At 42.8% G+C, this 24,075-nt stretch overlaps 1 protein-coding gene across 3 annotated transcripts in view; it reads right to left on the bottom strand.

Moving 5' to 3' along the window:
- Positions 1 to 815: 815 nt before the first annotated feature.
- LOC141085375 (guanylate-binding protein 2-like) overlaps positions 816 to 24,075 on the bottom strand; it is a 60,283-nt gene continuing 37,023 nt past the window's right edge. For all 3 annotated transcript variants that reach the window (XM_073570674.1, XM_073570673.1, XM_073570675.1), the window contains exons 3-11: positions 13,254 to 13,381; positions 13,033 to 13,142; positions 12,073 to 12,260; positions 10,284 to 10,526; positions 7,689 to 7,972; positions 5,977 to 6,189; positions 4,037 to 4,139; positions 3,052 to 3,245; positions 816 to 2,039 (exon numbers count right to left, since the gene is read on the bottom strand). In XM_073570674.1, the coding sequence (XP_073426775.1) occupies positions 1,920 to 2,039; positions 3,052 to 3,245; positions 4,037 to 4,139; positions 5,977 to 6,189; positions 7,689 to 7,972; positions 10,284 to 10,526; positions 12,073 to 12,260; positions 13,033 to 13,142; positions 13,254 to 13,381 (1,583 nt within the window). In that variant the 3' untranslated portion in view covers positions 816 to 1,919. The remainder of the gene's footprint in view (positions 2,040 to 3,051; positions 3,246 to 4,036; positions 4,140 to 5,976; positions 6,190 to 7,688; positions 7,973 to 10,283; positions 10,527 to 12,072; positions 12,261 to 13,032; positions 13,143 to 13,253; positions 13,382 to 24,075) is intronic.

The raw sequence follows: 24,075 nt of genomic DNA, 5'->3' as shown, positions 1-24,075 counted from the left end.
GGTTGTCAAGAACTCCATCGCCTACTGGTGGAAAAAATCAAATGCGCCTTTGTTCTCAGATATCATTGAGACTTTGCGTTCACACAGTCTCATGGGGGAGAGGATAGCTTTTAACAATAATTCACTGAATAAATATCTTAAATGGGAAGTATGGAATTCCAAATTTTTGTAAAACTCTGTTGCTACTCATGGGCTACATTTAATATTAGTTACACATGTTCTAAGTCTGGAAGGAAATGTTATTACCTGTATTTGTTTGCAAATGTCTTTGCACTAGAGCGGAGCTCTCCATTTTTTATTTTGCCCTATTTCCCTTGTTATTCCCCTTCTATTCCCTTTAAATTTTAAAACAAATAAAAAATATTTAAAAGAAAAAAAGACAATTTTTAAATCCCTGTGGGGTAACTGGGACTAGAAACTTTCCCGGCACATAATACAAAACAGCATGACATACGGTGGGACTGACTTCCTCTCTTGGTCAACACCTGAAAAGTCCTCTCCCTGGACTCTTCTGCCTTGATATAAGACCCAGACTCTTGGTCTCATGAATGCCTGAATGCCAGCACACTGGGCATATCTGGTGAATACCAGGCTCCCATGACATCATGACCTTATGTGATCTCTAGTGACGAGGCTTCATATGATATCATGGTATCTCAAGGGCTTAGTGTACGCAACAGGTGCTCAGGATGAAGGCAATTGAGTGCCAGTGGAGGAAATTTGCACTGCAATGAAGAACCGAAGTGGATGTCAAACCTGGGTAGTGCACACCTTTGGCTCGTCTCTAATCAGCATGCATTTTAAATGATTAATACTTTAATATTTTTATTCTTTTATTCCATTTTTATTTTCTACAATATTAGTATATCAAAAATTTATTTATTCATCATCTATTACTTTACGCTACAGTCCATGCATCAATCTTTCTCCCGGCAGGAACATTCAGACAATCCCATGATCTTCTAGCTGTGCAGGACGGAGGAACCAGTCTCCTTCTTGTCGAAGTTCCAACAATGAATATGTGGTCCAGAGTAGAGGACTTTTACTGTTCCAATATATTTATCTTTTACAAAGGGACTTTGAAGAGTTCCTGTTATCAGGTTTTCCCAATTTAAGCTAAAGCCACAAACCCTTAAAAGGGTTGTCCAAATAACAGAGTACATTTTAATCAATAGATCTTGGCATAATAATGATTTCCACAAAAAAATTTTCCTGTGCTGAGATAATCTTATACATGTGCCGCTGCAATGTACTGTGTAATGGCTGTATCTTATAGTGTCGGAACATGGTCTGAAAACAGAAGAGGATGCAAAAGAGAGTATACAGACAGGACCTTACAGAAAACAGCATCTGCGAAGCAATGTTGTCCTGTCTGTATACTCATTTTTGTTTCCTCCTCAATCATTGCAGTTGGTGACTTCCTAGCATTATTGATGTAGATGATATGTCCTATGTCATTCACAAATCGCAGTGAATCTTATACCTGCGCAGTTGAAGTGCAAACGCTCTATGCTCGGCCCTACTAAGGCCAGAGCCAAGTGCTATAATACACCGCAGCCAGCATTTATTAACCCAGAAGTGAAGTTGGTGTTGGCGCATGCGCAGTACGAGACTTTGCAGTGTCCATAGTAGGACAGACAATAGATTGTCTGCGAAGGCTTGTGCTTCCATAGCGCAGCAACAAGACTTGTGATGAGCTGTAGAAGACATAGGATACATATTAATCAAGCCAAATTGACAGCAGCAGCAAGGATTGAGGAGGCCAAGAGAAAAAAAAAAAGATGGACCGACACGTGTATGTATATAAGTTGTTTTTTAGCATATTCACTAGGAGTTTCGAGCTTAGATCCAGGTGGATGAACTGCGCTAATAGAGCAGTTAGTTTACCTGGTGACAGGATCCCTTTAAAATAAATAAAATTACATTACACTACAACGTTTTCGGGGTTTTGGTTTGTTCTTTTCCCGTAAACTGTCGATTTCTCTTTGCAGGGCTGACATTTTGTCATTAAACCCTTGATTCATCATCATTTCTTGCTCCTAAAATGGAGACAGAAAGCAGAAGAAGAGACAAAGATTTATAAACACAATAAATTGAAAACCTTGACTATTTAAACCAGTTCCTGACCAGGCATATTTATTAGACCCAGTTGCGGGGGAAATGCACCTTTCTGTCTGCATAGCAGAGCTGTGTGTCTCCTATGACCCAGCAGTTCCTGCTCCCTCACTCTATACCAGGGTTCCCCAACTCCAGTCCTCAAGGCCCACCAACAGATCATGTTTTCAGGATTTCCTTATCATTGTTCAGGTGATAATTGCATCACCTGTGCAAAACAAAGGAAATCCTGAAAACATGATCTGTTGGTGGGCCTTGAGGACTGGAGTTGGGGAACCCTGCTCTACACAGTGATCACCGGACCGCTCTGTGCACGGAGGACGAAGCGCCTTCAGTGCTTCCTATTACTACATACACAGATCTTGTTCAGTATTGTGCATACAGCGATGGAGAAGGCACAGACGATAATTAACAGTCTCTGCCTTCTCTATGGGAACATCGGCTGTCTTTGACTCCCGTAGCTACACGATTGTATGTAGCTGCGTTCCTATGTAGTGACATTTCAGGATGTCACTGCAGATTAGGAGCCAGACCACCCAGATATTTAAAGTCTATGGGTGGTCTGTAAGCAGTAAAAATGCTAATTAATTGAGATGATATCTAAAAATACTCTTAACTCCAATTACTCTAATTTTACATATAATTGAGCCTTCAACTTTTTTCCAGTAATCTATAGACATTTTTGGATCTCTCTTGAGGAAGCTTTGAGGTCATTGTTGAGATTTTTAGTGGAAGAACCATGAGGAACCACGAAAAAGACTTTATGGGTAAGCAACTTGATACTCTAGTAGACTCTAGTAAATCTGAATTCTGAGTATCATTTCAGGCCCACCGACCACCACCGGAGAGATGATACAAAATGATTCCAGTTTTGCGATTCACATGCAGCAGAACAGACAATTTTGAGAAATCCAGCTGAGCTTTATAATACTCTACCTTGAGCTTCTGAGCTATGACCAATTCATTTTGCTGAATCATCATCTTTCTGTCTTGTTCCATCTTGTCTATGAGCATTGCCTTATGCTGCTCGAAACTCCTATTCTGATCTTCCATGCGTTGTTCCAGATTTCTGTTATTTTGCTCCATAATTTGTTTTTCCCTCTCTGCGTTTTCGGCTTGAGCACGTTCCTCTAAAACAGAAAGAGGTGCGTGATTAACCCTCGGTATTACCAAGTACATATCAGATGGTAGAACACAGTGTCGGGAATCCAACCGATCCCGAGAATGAAGGACCTTCATGGCTGATTTACCAATGTGACCTCTTCACAGTTTTTCCTACACAATGATGTTTGTCGAAATTATGAAGGATACAACCAGCCAACAATGTCATAACTTATGGTTCAAAATGTGTTAAACGCCTAGGAAAGGTAGCTTCAAACATTCAATGACATCAAAAGAGAAAAAATAAGCTAGAAACCTTAAAATATTTAAGCTTTAAAAAGTTTTTTTTTTATAAAACAATGACCCATAATAAAACAATGAGGACACAATGTGCAAATGAAGAGAGCCACACCAAAGTGGTAATGTGCCAAAGGTTACCAATAAAGCGCCAAATAATTTAAGACAAAAAATTAACAGATGTCATTTGAAGTATATGGTTAAGTAATGGGCCATAAAGGGTTAAATCGGGGGTTAAAAGACCTCCTGTTACAATTACAATGGCCAAATAAGTGATTAGTACAATATGACCAAAAAAAATTCTTTGGTGGGAGAAAAATGGGGAGATTGTTTTATTATGGGTCATTGTATTTTTTTTCAAGTTTAAATAAAGCTTAAATAATTTAAGGTATATAGCTTCTTTTTTCTCTTTTGATGGCTATGTCATAACTTACCCAGCATTTGGTTTCAGAAACAACAGTGGGTCAAACATTACGTCAATGTCCATATTTGGAGGTTTTCACTATGACTGCCCATCTCTCACCTGCTAGCTCTCTCTCCTTCTCAGTCAGGGTCGCATCTGCTTGGACGATGGCAGCTTCAATGTCCTTCTTCTCGGAGATATACTCATTCATCACTTCAAGAGACTTTGGTTGCGAAAAGTGAAATTGGTTACGATTAAAGATGTATAAAATGGTAGTTTGAGGGGTACGCCTATCTTAGACAAGAGTGGCATCTACTTAGGATAGGCCACAAGTGTTCGATAGATGAAGGTCCCGTCTTTGAGAATCTCACCTGTCTCTAGAATAGGCCAGAGAATGGAGAGTTGGTAGGACATGCAGGTCTCTCTCCACTTCTGAGGAAGCAGCCAAATCCCAAATTTCACTTTGAAGTCATTAATTTGCCATTCCTTCAGGTTTCCTATTAAGAAAGTACTTGTCCCTATGTTTTACTACAAAGTGTCACAAGTCTGACTGATTTTACAGGGTGGGCCATTTATATGGATACACCTAAATAAAATGGGAATAGTTGGTGATATCAACTTCCTGTTTGTGGCACATTAGTATATAGGAGGGGGGAAACTTTTCAAGATGGATGGTGACCATGGCGGCCATTTTGAAATCGGCCATTTTGGATCCAACTTCATTTTTTCCAAAGGGAAGAGGGTCATGTGACACATCAAACTTATTGAGAATTTCACAAGAAAAACAATGGTGTGCTTAGTTTTGACATAAATTTAGTCTTTCATGAGTTATTTACAAGATTATGACCACCTATAAAATGTGTTCAAAGTGCTGCCCATTGTATTGGATTATCAATGCAACCCTCTTCTCCCATTCTTGACACACTAATAGCAACACCGCAGAAGAAATGCTAGCACAGGCTTCCAGTATCCGTTGTTTCAGATGCTGCATACCTCATATCTTCACAGCATAGACAATTGCCTTCAGATGACCCCAAAGATAAAAGTCTAAGGGGGTCAGATCAGGAGTCCTTGGTGGCTATTCAACTGGCCCACGACGACCAATCCACTTTCCAGGAAACTGTTCATGTAGGAATGCGCCGACCTGACACTCATAATGTGGTGGTGCAAAATCATGTAGGTGCATTCCTACATGAACAGTTTCCTGGAAAGTGGATTGGTCGACCATCTTGGGCCAGATGAATGGCCACCAAGGTTTCCCGATCTGACCCCTTTAGACTTATCTTTGGGGTCATCTTCTATGCTGTGAAGATATGAGATGTGCAGCATTTGAAACAACGGATACTGGAAGCCTGTGCTAGCATTTCTTCTGTGGTGTTGCTATTAGTGTGTCAAGCGTGGGAGAAGAGGGTTGCATTGACAATCCAAACAATGGGCAGCACTTTGAACACATTTTATAAGTGGTCATACTCTTGTAAATAACTCATGAAAGAATAAAGCTATGTTAAAACCAAGCACACCGTTGTTTTTCATGTGAAAGTCTCAATAACTTTGATGTTTCACATGACCCTCTTCCCATTGGAAAAAATAAAGTTGGATCCAAAATGGCTGACTTCAAAATGACCGCCATGGTCATCACCCATCTTGAAAAGTTTTCCCCCTCCCATATACTAATGTGCCACAAACAGGAAGTTGATATCACCAACCATTCCCATTTTATTTAGGTGTATCCACATAAATGGCCCACCCTGTACTTACGTAGACCCCGTGTATGGTGGTGGTGACCAATTACTATCTCCATGCTCATATGGAGAGCCGTATTGACTGCAAGTGCTAGAGGTCACCGGGCCCTTAGTAGGACTTAGATGGTTGTTTCACTCCAAAACTAAGAAAAGTAATATCTTGGAAGAAGGGCCCCAGAGTACTTTGATGTTTCCCTCAAAACATCAAGGCACTGAGGACTCTCAAATTTTAATATTTTTCTATCTAATGGCTAACAGATTACAAAGATATGTTTTTTTTTAATAGTTTTTTACTTATTTTGTTCTTCCAAAACTCACCTTTACACCTTTTCCAGGTCTTTTGTTGTAACCTTCCATAATATTAAGCTTCTCAATTAAATAATGTTTGTGTCCTCCAGGTACAGAATATATTCCCGCCAATATATTGTTCTCCATAGTGGCGCTGAGCTCCTGGAGAATCTTCCGACAAAAACCTCTTGAAGCTTTTTCATTCTTCATAGAATAATCATTCATTTTATTATCAATTAGCTCCTGTTAAAAAAATAGGGGAAGATATAATGTTCTGAAATTCTCCATAATCATCATGGAAACTATAATAATGTTATAAATGCTGAGTGTAAAGTTTGGAGTACACATGAGATAGCGGATAATTGGGCAGACAGGTAACCCTCCTGACTCTTTGGTTTCACCAAAGTGTTCATGAAGGGTGAGAGTAGAAACCTGATGCTGAACACTTCTGGAATTAGATTATCTACCTTGAAAACACCAAAATTCAGACATTTAAAGTTTAATTGCTGGATCTTTCTCTTCACTAACATCATTTACCAACAAAGAGTTGAGTTTGCCAAATTGCTGGTGTTCCCAAATTGTTGTGTTTGGCCAATGCTCATCTACAGTGCATGGAGAACTTATGAGTTAAAGTGTTTTCAAATTGCATTTGGGCACCCATGGCTCATGTCAGGGCTTACGTCCAAACCCCCCACAAAACAAGAATTGGAAGTGTGCGCCAACAGGGCAATGGACTATAATGGTGCAGTCAGATCAAAAGTACGTTCTGCCATGCATAATTTTCGGGTGTAACTACCTACTAGAACGCCTACTAGAAGTGGACAATCAGATGTAGCAGACTTTGTCTGGGGGTTCGCCTCTACTAGGCATATATGCCCAAAAATTATGTAAGGCAGAGCACACGTTGTCCCTATGGCCTCGTCGGCGCATATGTCTGAATCCCGTTTGCGTAGGGGTTTCCGATGTAAGCCCTGACTGGGCCACTGAACGAGTAACAAAATGCAATGTGAAAGCACCATTAGGTTTGTTGGTTTTAAATCTAGAACAAAGTGTTTGGCTCACGACGTTCACAAACTGAGAAGACAAGACTGATGGCCAATCAAAGGACAAAGAAGACATAGTATCCCAAAATGTCATTATAGAAGCTTAAGAAACTGTAGAAGTGCAGAAGCTAACGGCCCCAAACACATTAGATATCTGTTGGCAGATAGCTATCTCTCCCGACTTCTCCATACACAAGGACACACGACTCGGCCAAGTGGTTCGGTATTCTCACTGCCTGACTCTTCTGGCAATGGTTTATCTCAAAGAAGAAGAAAAGGATCGGTTACCGAAAATGAAATGTGCCCAATTCTTCATCTGTCGGGAGAGATTTGGAAGTCCCCATTACACATTAATTTCTGACAATTTATGAATTCTGCCAAATTTAATCTGATGTCTGTGAGGAACTTTAAGTCTACTCTTGCGGGATGAAATATGGGTGTTGTCAGATAATATAGTTGCTGTAAACTGTAAGAAATGTGAAAATCTACTTAGCTCCAGCTTCGGTGTGAATACAGACTATTCATCATAACTTTTAGAAAACGTATTAACAATTGTTAAATCGGTTTGGAGCACATTATGGACCATTCATAATTATATCAGGGGCAATGATATAGGGCTTCCCACTGATGTAAGATGGTACAGATGGTAAGATGAACTTATTTTTAATGATGGGCTTTTTTCTTAATCTAGTGACTGACCTTGAGCTTCCTTTGATATTTTTGATCCTTGTCATTGAGGGAACGTCCCATGAAGACTGCAATGGCCTCTTTCTCACATTCCATGTGCATGTTCAGGAACTCTTGTTGTGTCTCCGTTGGGAATTTCAGAACACGTTTTTCCATCTCACATTGATATTTGGACATTGCGTCTTGTACAGCGCCAGTGTTTTCTATTTCTGCCAGAGCCAGGACTGCATTCTCCATGCAGGGGACTGTTCCGCTCTGAATTGCCGACACATACGAGGACGCGAGAACGGCTAACACTGAAAGATACAGAAAAAAATCCTATGTTTAACATTATAGGACTATCGTGTTATGCCTTCTATGAATATAAACCCTGCTGTGAATGTGAAAATGTATTTGTATGCTGCATTTGTGTTAGTCCATTTTGCTGTAGTTTCTAGGATGCCGGACAAAACAGCAGAAAAACATTCACCTTTACTTCCTGTTGAAAGACCAAAACATGTCCCCACTTCTATTAGAGACAAAGATTCCCCCCACTTATTGAAGGGTAGTAAAATTTCATCTACATTTCTTGCAGTGATAAGCCCTAAATTCCTGTAGAGATAAAAATCTGCCCCCACTTCCAGTAGTAAGACAAAGACCTTTCCTCACTTTCTGTAGAGGGCTAGAGACTAGCCCTTGATTTCTATAAGAAGACAAAGAGCCCCCCACTTTCTGTAGAGAAACAAAAACCTGTCCCCACTTCCCCCTCTTTCTGTAGACACAAAGATCAACCACTTCCTGTGACGATAAAAAAATCTGACCTCACTTCCTGTGAAGAGACAAATCTCCACCCTCTTTCAGTTGAGAGACAAATATCTGCTCCCATTTCCTATTGAGATAAAGCTCCACCCACTTCCTGTAAAAGGACAAAGACCCTTCCCTACTTTCTGTAGAGAAACAAAGACCAGCACCCACTTCCCGCAAAGACAAAGACCCACCCTCACTTTGTGTAGAGAGACAAAGCCGTTCCCACTTTCTGAAGAGAGACAAAGACTGGCTCCCACTTTCTGTAGAGAGACAAAGACCGGCTCCCACTTCCTTAAGAAACAAAGACCCACACCCACTTCTTGCACAGACAAAGACATGTTCCCATTTCCTGTATAGACAAAAACAGGCTCCCACTTCCTGAAGAAACAAAAACCTGCACCCATTCCTTGTAGAGACAAAAACCCGCTCACACTTCCTGTAGAAAGACAAAGACCTTCTCCCACTTCCTGAAGAGACAAAGACTGGCTCTCACTTCCTGTAGGGAGACAAAGACCCCCTATCACTTCCTGAAAAACAAAGACCCGCACCACTTCTTTTAGAGACAAAGACCCACTCCCACTTCCTGTAGAAAGACAAAGATCGTGTCACACTTCCTGAAAAAACAAAGACCCGCACCCACTTCTTTAAGCGACAAAGACCCACTCCCACTTCCTGTAGAGAGACAAAGACCTGCTCCCACGTATTGTAGAGAGTCAAAGAACCACCACTACTTTTTGTAGAGAGAGACAAAGAACTTTCCGTTCTTTCTGTAGAGAAACAAAGAACTGCCTCCAACCCCTGTAGTGACAAATACTCACTAACTTCCTGTAGAGAGATAAAAACTTGCTCGTGCATCCTGTAGAAAGACAAAAATCCACACACTTCCTTTTAAGGGACAAAGACCTACCACTACTTTCTGAAGAGAAAAAAAGCAACGACCCACTTCCTGTAAAGACAAAGACCCACCCTAACTTTCTGTAGACAAAGACCAATTCCCACTTCCTGTAGAGTAGAGTTGAGCGACTTTGGTCGGATCAGGTTTCATGATACAAAATTTGTTTCAGATGAAACTGGTCCGACTAGGGCAAAAAAAGTCGGAGTTTCGTCCGAAACCCGACCCCAATGCAAGTCAATGGGAGATAAAAGTCGGCATTGAGAGAATGACATTCATCCACTCAATGCCGACTTTTATTCCCCATTGACTTGCATTGGGGTTGGGTTTCGGACGAAACTCCGACTTTTTTTGCCCTAGTCGGACCAGTTTCATCTGAAACAAATTTTGTTTCATGAAACCCGATCCGACCAAAGTCGCTCAACTCTAGTAGAAAGGCAAAAATTTGCTCCCATTTCTTGTTGAGAGACAAAGACCCTCCCCAATTTCTGAAGAGAAAAAAACAGCCTCCATTTCCTGAAGTGAGAAAAAGATCTGCCTCCACTTCCTCAAGAGACAAAAATACACCAACTTTCAGTACATAGACAAAGACCAACCCCACTTCTCCAAGAGAGACAAAGACCACACACACCTCCTGTAGAGACAAAAACCACCCCCACTTCCTGTAGAGAGACAAAGACTTGCCCCCACTTTCTGTAGAGAAAGACCCATCCTCACTTTCTGCAATCTGTCTTGGTGTTTCCACTGCTACAGACAGATTACACTTTACAGCAGGCAGTGAACTGGAAGCTAGACAAAAGGGAGACACCTTGTACATTAGTATTTTTTGTGTGTGTAAATCAATATAATTTTTTAATCAAGTGATTTTCTGTTTCTCCATTTGTATAGCAGGGTGCCCTTACTTATTCATCCCATAATCTACTACTTACTTCTCCCAGTTACTTCAGCTCCTCCAGCCAGGGATTTAACACGACTGTGATGTATCATGTAACTGTAGAATCTTGTAGCCTGTTCCACAAAGTCGTCTTCCAATTCACTTTCGTTTAATTCTTCTAGTTTCTGAAGTTTTTTCTTTGATGCCGGACGGTCAAATACAAAACATTTGTGCGTGTGGAAAAAGTGCAGAATGCACTCGCGGGGTAAATTATAATCCTTAATTTTTTTGTCAGTGCCTTGAAGACATAAATAAGAAGTGTTGATATAGATTAAGTGAAGCCAGGAAAGATGTGAAGACGGTTGACAAGTTTTTTGAGCTTTATGAACTCGACTTCCAGCTGGACAACAGATGTGTAAAGGTAATGCCGATGCCATGGCATCAATGCAAAGAGATTATCACCGCTGCCACTAATGATGATATTTTACCAGCTACCGTAATATAAAAAAGAGCAACTTTATTCAGAGTGGAGCCAGGTGCACCTGTATTTGCTTTGAGAAAATGAATAAAGATTGCTTTTATTATCTAGACCCCCTGATATGCAATGTGTAGTCTGATCCAAGTTTTCGATTTTTCTATTACAGGAGTGTCTCTCCAAGTAATACAGGCTGGATGTGAGCATCATGTGTACCTAGGGTGCCACTGTCTACTTTCTTTATTTCCTCTCCATTTGTTTTCTGCTGTCCAATAAACTTTAGATACTTTTTCCCTGTCCACTAAAGACCTGTATACAGCACGGTCCTCCTCCCTGTTGTAATCTCTAACCCTGAGAGAAGGGAGACAGATGAGAAGTTATCATTAGCAGGAGCTGTGACAGATTTGCATCTTTTTTGCCGATCACTCGGTAAAATGAGACAATTTGATATCAATTTTGCAGATGCAAAATTATATCTTTATTTTAATGAAGACAGTTTATAATGTTGACTAAAGAAAATGTCCATTACTGGATGATCCCTAATAAATGGGTCCAAAAACGGAAAAAAAAATGTTAAAAAAATCTATACTCGCCTCCCGAACCAGCATTGTAATCAGCGGTCTTGACGCCCACTCCGGATATTGACCAGTGGGCAGTGTCAGACTGGGGTACCAAGGGTCCACCAGTAATATCAACTCCAGGATCTCACTACTTACAAATATGACTTTGTCCTCCTTCACAAATTTCTATAGCAATTAACTGGGTTGATTGTTAAATTAATAAAATGCTGCATTTGTCTGTACATTGTGAATAAAGCGTATTGTGCTCATGAGTATGGCTCATATGAGATGGTGGTGGTGGCCCAGCGGAGAATTCTCCTGTTCTCCTGTGGGCCAGTCCAAGCCTGCCAGTCGGCGACACAGAGTTGACTGGAGAAGAGGAGCTCTAGTCCAAAATAGCCTTCAAGCAAAAGGAGAATTTTGTAGATGTCAAAAAGTGACCACAAAAGTTGCCCAACTTTCTCCAGTTCTTAGAACTGTAAGTGAGCCTAGAAATACTTAATAAACAGAAGTGAAACTTGTCGACATTATCAATTCCTGCAGAATATTGAGTGAGGCAACAATGGGAGAGGGTCATTACGTGTCCCCCAGGATGTGTCGGGTAACATACTTATCCTACTGGAAAGAACTGTAATCACAGCCACATAAAAGTAATTGTGGAGCAAGGCAGATGTAGAAAAACCTGATATAGTTTCATTTTTGGAAAGATCTATAGGAAGTTAGTGGGACAGATCTCTCCCTCCAGTCCGGGTCATGCAGGTGGCACTAGAAACCATTCTCCTACAGTAAAACATAGTACCCCAAACTACCTTTCTTGAGCTCCAGAGAAGACATCAGATATTCATCTTCCGTTATTTCCTTTCCATCCTTCTCCAGTAACAGGGTGAAGTCTCGGACGCACCAGGTAAAAGATGGGAAATATCTCTTATATTCCCCGGTGTCTTCGATCTTACTAGATGATTTCAGCTTGATCAGTTTTGTCAGTTCAGTTACGTAGCTGGGAGTCGGCGTGGTTAAGGAATATGTTGTGAACAGACGATAGATTTGGTAAAAAAGAAAATTTGTAAATTTTGCCTCAATTTTTCTAAGCTACGGAAAATCTTTTGCAAATTTTTCAACATTATCAAAAACCTGCTATGTTTGCACGGGGCTCGATAAAACTCATGGACGGGACTTTTTAGATTTTTTTGTGACAGAGGAGATGTCATGAACATATACTAAGAAGATTTATTTAAGGGGAATTTCAGCTGATAGAAGATGAGGAAGATGAGAATTTTTCATGATAAAATGTAATGAAAAGTTTTTCTATATTCACGTCAGCTACTGACTAATATCAAATAAATCTATACGATAGGTCAACTTTAAAGAGAAGCTGTCAGATTCTGTAAATATATTTTTTTTGCCAGGTGTAAATACCGCCGTTTTCCTGAATCCGGCGATGTTTTTCTTTTGTTCCTGCAATTCTGCGTTCCTGAGATATGGCCTCCTCTTCTCGCTGTAAAAATTTTAGTCTTTCTAGCCAAGTAGGAGGGGTTTCCTCTTCTCTATGGGCAACGCCCAGTTGGATAAAAACACTAGAATTACATACAGAAAAGAGGGGGCCATACCTCAGTAACGGAGAGGTGCAGGAACAAATAAGAAACATCACCGGATTCAGGAGAACAGCGGCATTTATACCAGGAGAGAGAAAACTATATATTTCTGGGAAGAGACAGGCCGTCTTTAAAAGTAAAAAAAAATGGGCTCTTTAAGAATTGAATTTCGGATACTGTAGCTGCTCCATAGACTGTTGATCAATAGTCCCCAAACTGTTAAACACCAAGGAGCTGCTCAACATGACGGCCAAGGAGAAGATCCAGGCATCGTTCTTACAGTCGCCCTGAAGAACAAGAAGAGAAAAAGATTACTGCTGATCCGCAACACCGGACAGGGAAGGAGGAGACTGATCAATGTCTGACCAATAGGAGACGAAACAGAGGCTGTAACTCACCTTTTCCACATCACCGAGTCCCTCTGTGTCCAGGAGAACAAGTGTCTGTCCGGATTTCTGAGGGTGAGGAACGCACCACATCCAGATCCCTTTAGTCTTTGACTGGATGCTGGATCCAAGAGCAAAACCTGGAGATATTTATAACCAAACAATTTATTTCTGTAGCACAAAAGGGCAAATAAATAGCTCATCTCTACTATTGTTACTATTGTACTGAACCTGAGTTACCTCCTATATTATACTCCAGAGCTGCACTCACTATACTGCTGGTGCAGTCGCTGTGTACATACATTACATTACTGAACCTGAGTTACATCCTGTATTATACCCCAGAGCTGCACTCACTATTCTGCTGCTGCAGTCACTGTGTACATACATTACATTACTGATCCTGAGTTACATCCTGTATTATACCCCAGAGCTGCACTCACTATTCTGCTGGTGCAGTCACTGTGTACATACATTACATTACTAATCCTGTACTGATCCTGAGTTACAACCTGTATTATACTCCAGAGCTGCACTCACTATTCTGCTGGTGCAGTCACTAAGTACATACATTACATTAGTGATCCTGAGTTACATCCTGTATTATACCCCAGAGCTGCACTCACTATTCTGCTGGTGCAGTCACTGTGTACATACATTACATTACTAATCCTGTACTAATCCTGAGTTACAACCTGTACTATACTCCAGAGCTGCACTCACTATTCTGCTGGTGCAGTCACTGAGTACATACATTACTGATCCTGAGTTACATCCTGTATTGTACCCCAGAGCTGCACTCACTATTCTGCTGGTGCAGTCACTGTGTACATACATTACATTACTGATCCTGTACTGATCCGGAGTTACATCCAGTATTATACCCCAGAGCTGCACTCACTATTCTGCTGGTGCAGTCACTGTGTACATATATTACATTACTGATCCTGTACTGATCCTGAGTTACATCCTGTATTATACCCCAGAGCTTCATTCACTATTCTGCTGGTGCATTCACTGTGTACATACATTACATTACTGATCCTGAGTTATAACCTGTATTATACTTCAGAGCTGCACTCACTATTCTCCTGGTGCAGTCACTGTGTACATACATTACATTACTGATCCTGTACTGATCCTGAGTTACATCCTGTATTATACCCCAGAGCTGCACTCACTATTCTGCTGGTGCAGTCACTGTGTACATACATTACATTACTGATCCTGCACTGATCCTGAGTTACATCCTGTATTATACCACAGAGCTTCATTCACTATTCTGCTTGTGCAGTCACTGTGTACATACATTACATTACTGATCCTGAGTTACATCCTGTATTATACCCCAGAGCTGCACTCACTATTCTGCTGGTACAGTCACTGTGTACATACATTACATTACTGATCCTGTACTGATCCTGAGTTACATCCTGTATTATACCCCAGAGCTGCACTCACTATTCTGCTGCTGCAGTCACTGTGTACATACAATACATTACTGATCCTGAGTTACATCCTGTATTATACCCCAGAGCTGCATTCACTATTCTGCTGGTGCAGTCACTGTGTACATACATTACTGATCCTGTACTGATCCTGAGTTACATCCTGTATTATACCCCAGAGCTGCACTCACTATTCTGCTGGTGCAGTCAATGTGTACATACATTACATTACTGATCCTGTACTGATCCTGAGTTACATCCTGTATTATACACATAACAATACATTTAGTGCAAAATTTCTGAGAAGCAGAGAGCTCTTCCTGCTGCAGGGGATGTGACAATATCATTCCCTGTTTTCACTGATAACTTAAGTAACAGAAATGTAAATATTTACTAATCCTCCTCTAGAAGGAATTTCTGTACATGGCAATGAATGATGCAGTTTGTTATTTACTTACAGGAGTTTTTCATGCAGACTACAGGATAAGTTCCCAGTGTCAGTGGAAAAATATTCAGAATTGAGAGTCCTCAGTGGTTGTTACTAGGGATGAGCGAGTAGTGAAATACTCGGATTTGCTGTACTCGTTACGAGTACCTCCTAATACTCGGGTACTCGTAATGAGTAGCGAGTCAAATGTAAGTCTATGGGAAATGCAAGTAATGGGCTGTGAGTGTGTGCTGGGTGGGGAATGCGTGAAGACTGTGCTGGCCTGTGTGGGAATGTGCTGGCCTGTGTGGGACTGTGCTGGGCTGTGCAGGTACTGTGCGGGGACTGTGCTGGGCTGTGCGGGACTATGCTGGGCTGTGCAGGTACTGTGCGGGGACTGTGCCGGGCTGTACGGGACTATGCTGGGCTGTGCGGGGACTGTGCCGGGCTGTGCGGGACTGGGCTGTGCGGGGACTGTGCAGGGCTGTGCGGGACTATGCTGCGCTGTGCAGGTACTGTGCGGGGACTGTGACAGGCTGTGCAGGATATGCCGGGCTGTGCGGGACTGTGCTGGCTGTGTGGGACTGTGCGGGGACTGTGACAGGCTGTGCGGGACTATGCCAGGCTGTGCGGGACTGTGACAGGCTGTGCAGGATATGCCGGGCTGTGCGGGACTGTGCTGGCTGTGTGGGACTGTGCGGGGACTGTGACAGGCTGTGCGGGACTATGCCAGGCTGTGCGGGACTGTGCTGGGCTGTGCAGGTACTGTGCGGGGACTATGCCGGGCTGTGCGGGACTGTGCTGGCTGTGCGGGACTGTGACAGGCTGTGCAGGACTATGCCGGGCTGTGCGGGACTGTGCTGGGTTGTGCGGGGACTGTGCTGGGCTGTGCGGGGACTGTGCTGGGCTGTGCCGAATATTGTGAGGCAAGTAGTGAAATACTCACCAGGATTCGAGTACCACGAGTACCGCATTACTCGCCGAGTACCGAATCCTAACGAGTATACTCGCTCATCCATAGTTGTTACCTTTTAATGGCAAACTGAAAAGATGGTAAAAAAATGCAAGCTTTCGAGACTACTCAGGTCTCTTCATCAGGCAGAGAATAATGCAAAATATGAAGAATCACATATTTATGCACAGCACAGAAATAATGCAATAGATAAGACAAGTGGCTTGAAGCTGAACTATCATTATGGGAGAGTGATAAACAGTTGTGGCCATAAATATTGGAACAGTTCATAGACAAGGAGTGTGAAAGTTTTATTGTACTCTGATTGGGGTCTGGTTCTGTGTTGTGTGCTGCCCCACAAGGTCTGAGGAGCAAATTCCTTAATTGATGTAAAAAGACATAAATCCATGTGACACATTCATTCCTGCACTGAGTGTGTCAAAGGTTGTCATAAGTTTATCCCAGACTCTCCTGTCTCTGAGATTTAAAGTTACCATTTAATACAAGTAATTTAATGTCCATCATGCTATGACCGGGGATACAAAAATATTTTGCCACAGGTAGATCCATTCTTTCTTCTCTTATTGTGTGGCGATGAGAATTCATTAAGTACACAACATTAGATGTGATGCAGCTGAAAGTACCTGGGATCTTGTAGTCCTGATGTAAATTGGGGATCTTTATCTTGTCCGTGGTCATTATAAATGGACAGGTTTTACACTTTTTCTGGTTGCAAGGAAAGGTTCCTGCAGCTGTTGGATTACAGGGAGCTTTTGACAATGATCCTTCTTAGATTTGGGGGCTGAATAAAACGCAGTAGTGGGCGGTCTGGAAATATGGATTTATGTAATTTCCGTGCAGCTCCCCTTAGCACTTCCAGATTGGGATTGTAGGTGACTACTAGAGGCACCCGGTTATTTTCATCTTTAGGTTTGCAATGTAGCAGGTGATTCCTAGATATTCTGGTGGCTCTTGTAATTTAGTTTTCAATTGTTCTTGGATGGTAGCCCTGATTCAAAAAGGTCTTTCTGTGGCGACCAAGGTGTTGGAACATATACTATTGTATCTGATGGCTTGTCTGTAGACAATAGTTTTTTATGTGTTTTGAATGGAAACTGTCCCATTTAAGGTATGCTGGACAGAGGATTGGCTTCTGATACAGGGATGTCTCTATTTCATTGTTCTGTAGCTTAATGATGGTGTCCAAAAAGTTTATTTCAGTGCTGTAATAGTTGAGTGTTAAGTTGATGGTGGGATGAAATTGATTAAACTGTTCATGGAACGTCTTTAGCTGTGGCTCAGACTCCGTCCAGATGATTAAAATATCATCAATGTAACGGTAGCAGGCCTTAGGCCTGATGGGACATGAGGACAGAAAGTTGCTTTCAAGCTTGACCATGAAAAGATATGCATGCTGTGGAGCCATTTTACTTCCCATAGCTGTGCCAATCTCCTGTAGATAGATCTTGTTGTCAAATTAAAAGTAATTGTGGGTGAGGATGAATTTTATAAGTTTCACCAGAGAATCAGCATCAGTCCCTGTGTTTTCCATGAAGACTTTGCAGGCATTTTATCTATCCTGGTGTGGGATAAAAGAGTACAAACATTCCACATCCATGGTGGCCAGGATGGTTCCTTCTGGTAGAGGACGTATTGCTGCTAGTTTATTCAATAGGTCAGTTGAGTCCTGAATGTAGTTGGGTGTATCCTTTACCAGGGGTTTAAGAACACCCCCTCCTACCCATCCAGATACCTGCTCAGTAAGGGTGCCCACACATGAAATAATTGGTCTCCCTGGAGTTACAGATTTGTGGATTTTGGGAAGCGTGTAGAAAGCCCCTATTCTTGGACTCTCTGGTATCAGGTCATCGGCTCTTGTGGATTCGTCAGGCAGACAAGATACAAGCCTGTTTAGTTCCTTGTAATAGTCCTGTGTAGGATCCGACTCCAATTTTTTGTAGTAGCGTGTGTCCATCAGTTGTCTGTTTGCTTCCTTCATGTAGTCTGACATATTCATCATGACTATTGCACCTCCCTTGTCAGCAGATTTAATGATGATTTCTTTGTTGGTTTTTAAAGACTGTATGGTCTTTCTCTATTTGGCACTGATGTTGGATGCTTGCCTCCTGTTAGTGTCTATGATGATGGATTTTATCAAATGTCTGAAAGAGCCTAAATACGTACTGTATTTATCCAGAAAAAAAGAGAAAAAAACAGCTCACCTGTGGCAGTCCGTGGCGTGTGGAAGCAAGGAGAACGTGTAGTCAGCACGTGTCACAAATGAAGAGGAAAAAAAAAGCTTTGAGAAAGAACACAGTACTGTGTTCGAAACGTGTAGCATTGCTACACTATTCATGTGACCTGTTTTTACATGATTCCTTTTAAATAAATAAATTTTTGGATCATATAGAAGCTGGAGAATTTTTTTTTTCCTCTTCATCTATATATTTATCCAAATGAGGGTGCGTCCAGGTGGAGGTGTCCAGTCTGACCTCTTCTTGGTCGTTAGAATCCCTTTTCCTTCGGTCTGAGTGTTTTCTGAATCTTCTGTATCATTGAAATCTTCCCTCAGGCGCAGTCTCCTGAAATAATGTTCCATATCACTGCAGAGTTCAGTTTTATCTAGGGCCTTAGTGGGACAAAATGAGGGTCCTCTAGAAAGCAAGGCCAGCTCTACTTTGTTGGGTTTATAATCTGAGAGATTGATGACACAGTTAGATGCTTTTGTGTCTGGAATGGAGTGGTTGTCCAAGTTGTCAGGTTTTAGCTTTGTTTTGTATCTGTTTGCATAGAGTCCTGAATTGAGGCGCAATCTGTGCAGTTTCTTTTCCTTGTTATGAATGAGAAAGGTCCGTAGTTGTCATGGTTTGTTTGCTATGATCAGTTTGGAGTGTCTGGGGTTAATCCGGGTAGCCTCCCTTTGGCTTCTCCGAGGCTTTTTATAGCCTCTTTGTGGGTTCCTGCTTTGTCGGTTATACTTTTGCCCTTGGCTGAGTGTGTCGACCCCGGTGTGCCTGTGCCTTGTGCCTGCATTCTAGTTTGCTTGTATGGTTCTGACCCGGTTTGTCCCCTGTTGTGATTTTGCCTTCTGATTCGGTACTGTTTGTCTGCTCGCCTGTTTTTTTTTTACTTCTGCTTTGTCCCTGACTATCCCTGTTTGTCTGCTTCCATTGTACTGCGTTCGCCTGAACTGGTTTACTGACCTTGGCTTCTTGTGGATTTCTCTTATCTGACGTGCTCCGTCATTCCCTGGAGTCTGGTGGTCCCCTTTCCTTCTCTTCTGCCCAGGGGTCTCTGTCGTGTTACGCCATCATCTCTGGCAGTGCCGCAATAGACCCCGCCTCCTTCCCCTCTGACCCGTGGTCACGTGTCGCAGGTCCTGTCAGCGCTCTCCCTACCCATAGCGCTGTTTCCCCCAGCCCTGCTGTACTGCTCTCGGCTCATTCAGCTCCAGGACAGAATGGAGCTGCAGTCCACGGTCTCAAGAACCTCCTGTCCGCCACTGCTAGGACCACTCCAGCGGCTGGTGAGTGCTCGCCTGGCAGTCTCCCTGACATTATAACCGACCTTATACTTTATTTTGCTGCTTCCCTCTATCCTTACTCAGGGTTGTGGGAGGATTATGGATCCCCTTCACCTGACTCAGAAACTTAATATTGAACATCGTACCATGGTGCACACCCAGCAACAATTAGCGGATACTGTGCAAGGGGCTGTTTCTGCTGGTAACCTGGGGGCGGGGGGCTGGGATGTTGACTTGGTGTCCCCAGAAACGCCAGTTAAATTACCAGACACATTCTCAGGGGACAAGAAGGAATTTACAGCTTTCAAGGAGGGGTGCAATCTTTTTTTTCCTTAAGGCCCCGCTCTTCGGGAGATGAGTATCAGAGGGTGGAGGTTGTTATATCCTTACTTAGAGGGGCCCCCCCAAGCCCTGGCTTTCTCCCTTCCTTCCTCGGCCCCTGAGAGATTGACCGTGGATGCTTTCTTTGAAGATATCTATGATGAACCAGAGTGCGCCTGGCAGAGGACATAGTGATGAGTGTGTACCAGGGGAAGCATTCGGCCAAGTGGTTTTGCTCGGAATTCCGATGATGGGCTGTGGAAGTCTCCTGGGATGATGCTGCCCTGTGGGGTTTGTTCTGGAGAGGCTTATCCGAACGCATAAATGATGCCCTGGCACTTCACCCTCTGCCTCTCTCTGGAGGATGCTAAGATTCAAGCTGTATGTATGGATTGCAGACTACGGGCAAGGAGGGGGATGCAGTATGAGACCCCATTATTCTCCAGTGGTAAAGGAACTGGTGCTTCATCTGAACCCATGGAAATTGGCGCCATTACTCTTAAGGAAAAAGAAAGGAGACGCCGCTGCGAGAAGCAGTTATGTTTTTACTGCAGGGAACCTGGACACTGGAAGAGGGATTGTCTTTCCTGTCCGTCGTCCTCCAAGGTGACGGGAAACGACTAGGTATGGGTGGTGATTGAGGAAGCTGCCCAGACCTTCAGGTACATTTCTCCTCATGCTCTAAAATGTTGCTAAAAGTTGAACTGTTGGTGGACGATTGTTATTTTTTTTCTACAGCTTTGGTGGACAGTGGTTCTTCCATCAACCTGATCAGCTCCCGCGTTATTTCCCAATGCAAGACAGGGATAGTCAGGCTCAATACCCCACTTAAAGTCGTGGCCATCAACTCGTCTCCCCTCACCCGAGCTGGGATTCTTTATGTTTCGGAAACTTTTTCGCTTCAAGTAGGCTATTCTCATGTAGAGGAGTTAAGGTGTTTTGTTTTGGACAATCTGCCCTCTGGGCTGGTACTGAGAATGCCGTGGCTGCAACGCCATAACCCTGTCATTAACTGGGAAACGGGAGATATTGTCAAGTGGGGATCTGTCACGATAATGTAAATATCATGTTTGATTTTCCCTATTACCCCACCTTCCGGAACATTCCAGAATCTTCCATTCACATACTGAACTCTGCTATGCCAGTGGTGAGGGTTTGACCCCCCCCCCTCCTTCACCCTGCCTGCATCTTCACTCACAGCCTGTAACACTACACTCTTTCCTCATTTGCTCCTTCCTGTTCCCACTCCCCACTAAGGAGTGCTAATTAACCAAGAATGTTCTTTGTCTAAGCCCATGTGCTTGCATATGTGTGGGAAATATTAAAGAGGCCATAACCCGGGCCCAATGAGTGACAGAAATATGTACATATTTGGAATGTGCTTTTACGGGGCTACCTAGCCTGTGTTTTTCCAAATTCTAGCTTCAGCGGAATCCAAGAAGTGGATTCCTGCGCAGCCGGGGCAGCCCGATGCTTCGTGTTTGGTTTTGAATAAACGCCAGCGACAAGCTGAATAAGATGATACTATGTGTGTTTCTATACGAGGTACCCTCTGCAAGATATGATCGTTATAAGTTTTCAGAACCAAATCTGTAACTCTGAGCTGTGGGATGGAGCCAGAAAATCAGCCCCTTTAGTGATGTCACAAGCCCAGACGTATAAGTTACTGCAACTAAGCCCCCCTGTTAGTTGCTGCCTGAACGCTGTTGCTCCAAGACCCCAATGCATTGTGACATATGGCTCCTCCCATCAGCATGGTTTTGCTTGAGATGATCTAAGTTACATGTGAGTGTTTATTTCTGTTTTAAAACTCCCTTTTATTTGTAATCGCCTTGTACATAATTTAATTGTCTCATTTTGTAAAATCTTTTTATACCTTCTGTAAACACTGCCTACCTTTTATGGAGTAAAATATAAAATTATTAGTCTCGTATCTCCTTGCTCTATGACGAATTCTCGTGCCTAGACGTTAATTGCGCTACTAATTTGGTTTGGCTTCGTACACCTTTATTAATTTAAATATTGATAAAGAAATCGGAAGCTGGTGGCAGCGAAGTGTGCTCTGGGCTAGGTGGACTAGCTGGCAGTGACGGAAGGGGTTTTATAAGCTGAATGTCTAGCTGCGGCCAGAGCCTTTATAATTCCCTCGATGCAGCGGGCCTAATAGCCAGTGCACAACAAGTGGCCTGTCCGGCGACCAATTATCGTAGGTGCAGTTCCCTGAATGACCTGAGTGTCATGGTTCTTCAGGATTTTGGACAAATCGTGCAGGGGTTAATAGGGGGAGCCTGTTATGAGCTCATTTTCTGCTCCTCCAGTTGAGAGTTCTCCTTCCGTTCTCCCTCTGGTGGTGACAGGAGGTAGTAATGTTGGTTTAAGTGGTAGTGATCTGCCACCTGATGAGAAGGATAACGATTGGATCTCTGGAGTATCAGACTGGATGTAAGACAGCCGACGCCCTATCCTGCTGCTGGTGATTCAGTCTGCTTCTCAGGTCTTGGACTCCAGCTCTCTTCCAGTCTTCCTAAGTTTGTTTTTTGCTAATGTTCACACTTGTGCTTGTTGGTCAATTCAGTTTCTTGTGTGGTCAGCTTGCCCCTGCTGGGGCTATGCTGAACTTCCACTCCTATTTATCTGTATTTGCCAATTTGCCTTTTTGTCCCTTATTAGATTGGCCTCTTTTTGCTCTGTTTCAGAATATTTCAGAGTGCTGATATAGTGGTAGAAGTCTAGTGACTTCAGGGTTAATTTTGCTATCAGACGTGTTGGACATTATTTTTGGTAGGGTTTTTTGGCAGATTGCAGACAGTGGCTTTCCTTTCCTGTCCTTTCTAGTTAGTCGGGCCCCATCGTTTGCTCAGCCTATTTTCCTGCCTGTGCATGTGTTTTCATCTTGCTTCACCGTCAATACATGTGTGGGGGCTGTCTTTTCCTTTGGGGTCTGCTCTAGGACAGTTAGTTTTCCCTTTTCTTGCTTTAGGTTTATGTAGTCCTCCGGCGATGACGAGGCGTCTAGGAACAACTTAGGAACGTCCACTGCTACTGTTAGTTGTGTGGTTAAGATCAGGGATCTGCAGTCTGCATAGTGACCAACCTCTCTGGTTTTCTGGAACTTAGCTTTTTGTTGTTCCTCCTCGGTCACCCATTCATAACAGGAGCCTCTCTTTTACGCCAGGGAGGGTTTTTATAGCTTCAGGTGAGCACTACTCCCTGTCGTTTATACTCCTTGCTTGAGTGTTGCTGACCCTGCTTCGTTTGTGCTCTCTCCTGTCCCTGTGTGTTTGATTGGTATATGACTCGGTTTTGACTATGGTAACGTCTCTTGGATTGTGATTCTGTTCCTGCGTGACCTCTTGTGTATGACCCCTGGCTTTGTCTTGACCTCTCCGTGATCGCCCTTCTGTACTATTACTGACGTCCTGTGTATGACCCTATGCTCTGTCTGACCCTGCACTGATATCTGTCTTGGTTTCTACTTGCATCTCCTGTGCATGACCCCTGGCTTGTCTGACAACGGTTTATTCTCCTCTCCCTGCGGTGTCTCTAAACACTGTCATCAGTGCTGTTGGAGGCTGGCTGTAAGCCCTGCCCACCTTCTGACGCGCGGTCACATGACTGTAAGGTCCTGCGGGCATCAGAGTGCTTTGCTGTCGCTCCTCCCCTCATGCAGGTCCTAGAACAAGGTTTCCATCGTTGTAGCCACGCTCCTGCCCAGTGAGTACCATTTCTCTGTGTTACTGTCCATACCTGGACCCTCTCCAAACCAGTCACTCACACTTGCTGTACTATAAGTGTGACACTGAGGGTAAGGGGGGCGCCGGAGAGTTGCAAGTTCCAAAGCAGAACAGGAAAGTGGGATATACATAAATCCTGGCAGTTTGTAACACTTTGTGGCAGCAGTGGGATAACTAAGACAAGAGAAAAAACATCAAACCCATACAAAGGGAGCACCTCAATTGCAAAAAAACAATATAAATGAAGTCAATTTAATTTTATTAACAAATATTAGACACAATGTGTAACAAGACAAGGCACACACAATAAAAACATTTAAAATTGTATCAAATGCATGCAAAAGGACCTATACAAATGCCAAGCCCCAGGCACAATTATAATACTGGCTCTATATAATCTTATACCAAAATGAAATCAATCATAACAAG

The sequence above is a fragment of the Dendrobates tinctorius genome, unplaced genomic scaffold, assembly GCF_039654945.1.
Source record: "Dendrobates tinctorius isolate UK_male_01 unplaced genomic scaffold, ASM3965494v1 ptg000028l, whole genome shotgun sequence".
Classification (NCBI taxonomy): domain Eukaryota; kingdom Metazoa; phylum Chordata; class Amphibia; order Anura; family Dendrobatidae; genus Dendrobates; species Dendrobates tinctorius.
The sequence above is the reverse complement of the archived record's forward strand: the minus strand, read 5'-3'. Positions and strand labels throughout refer to the sequence as shown.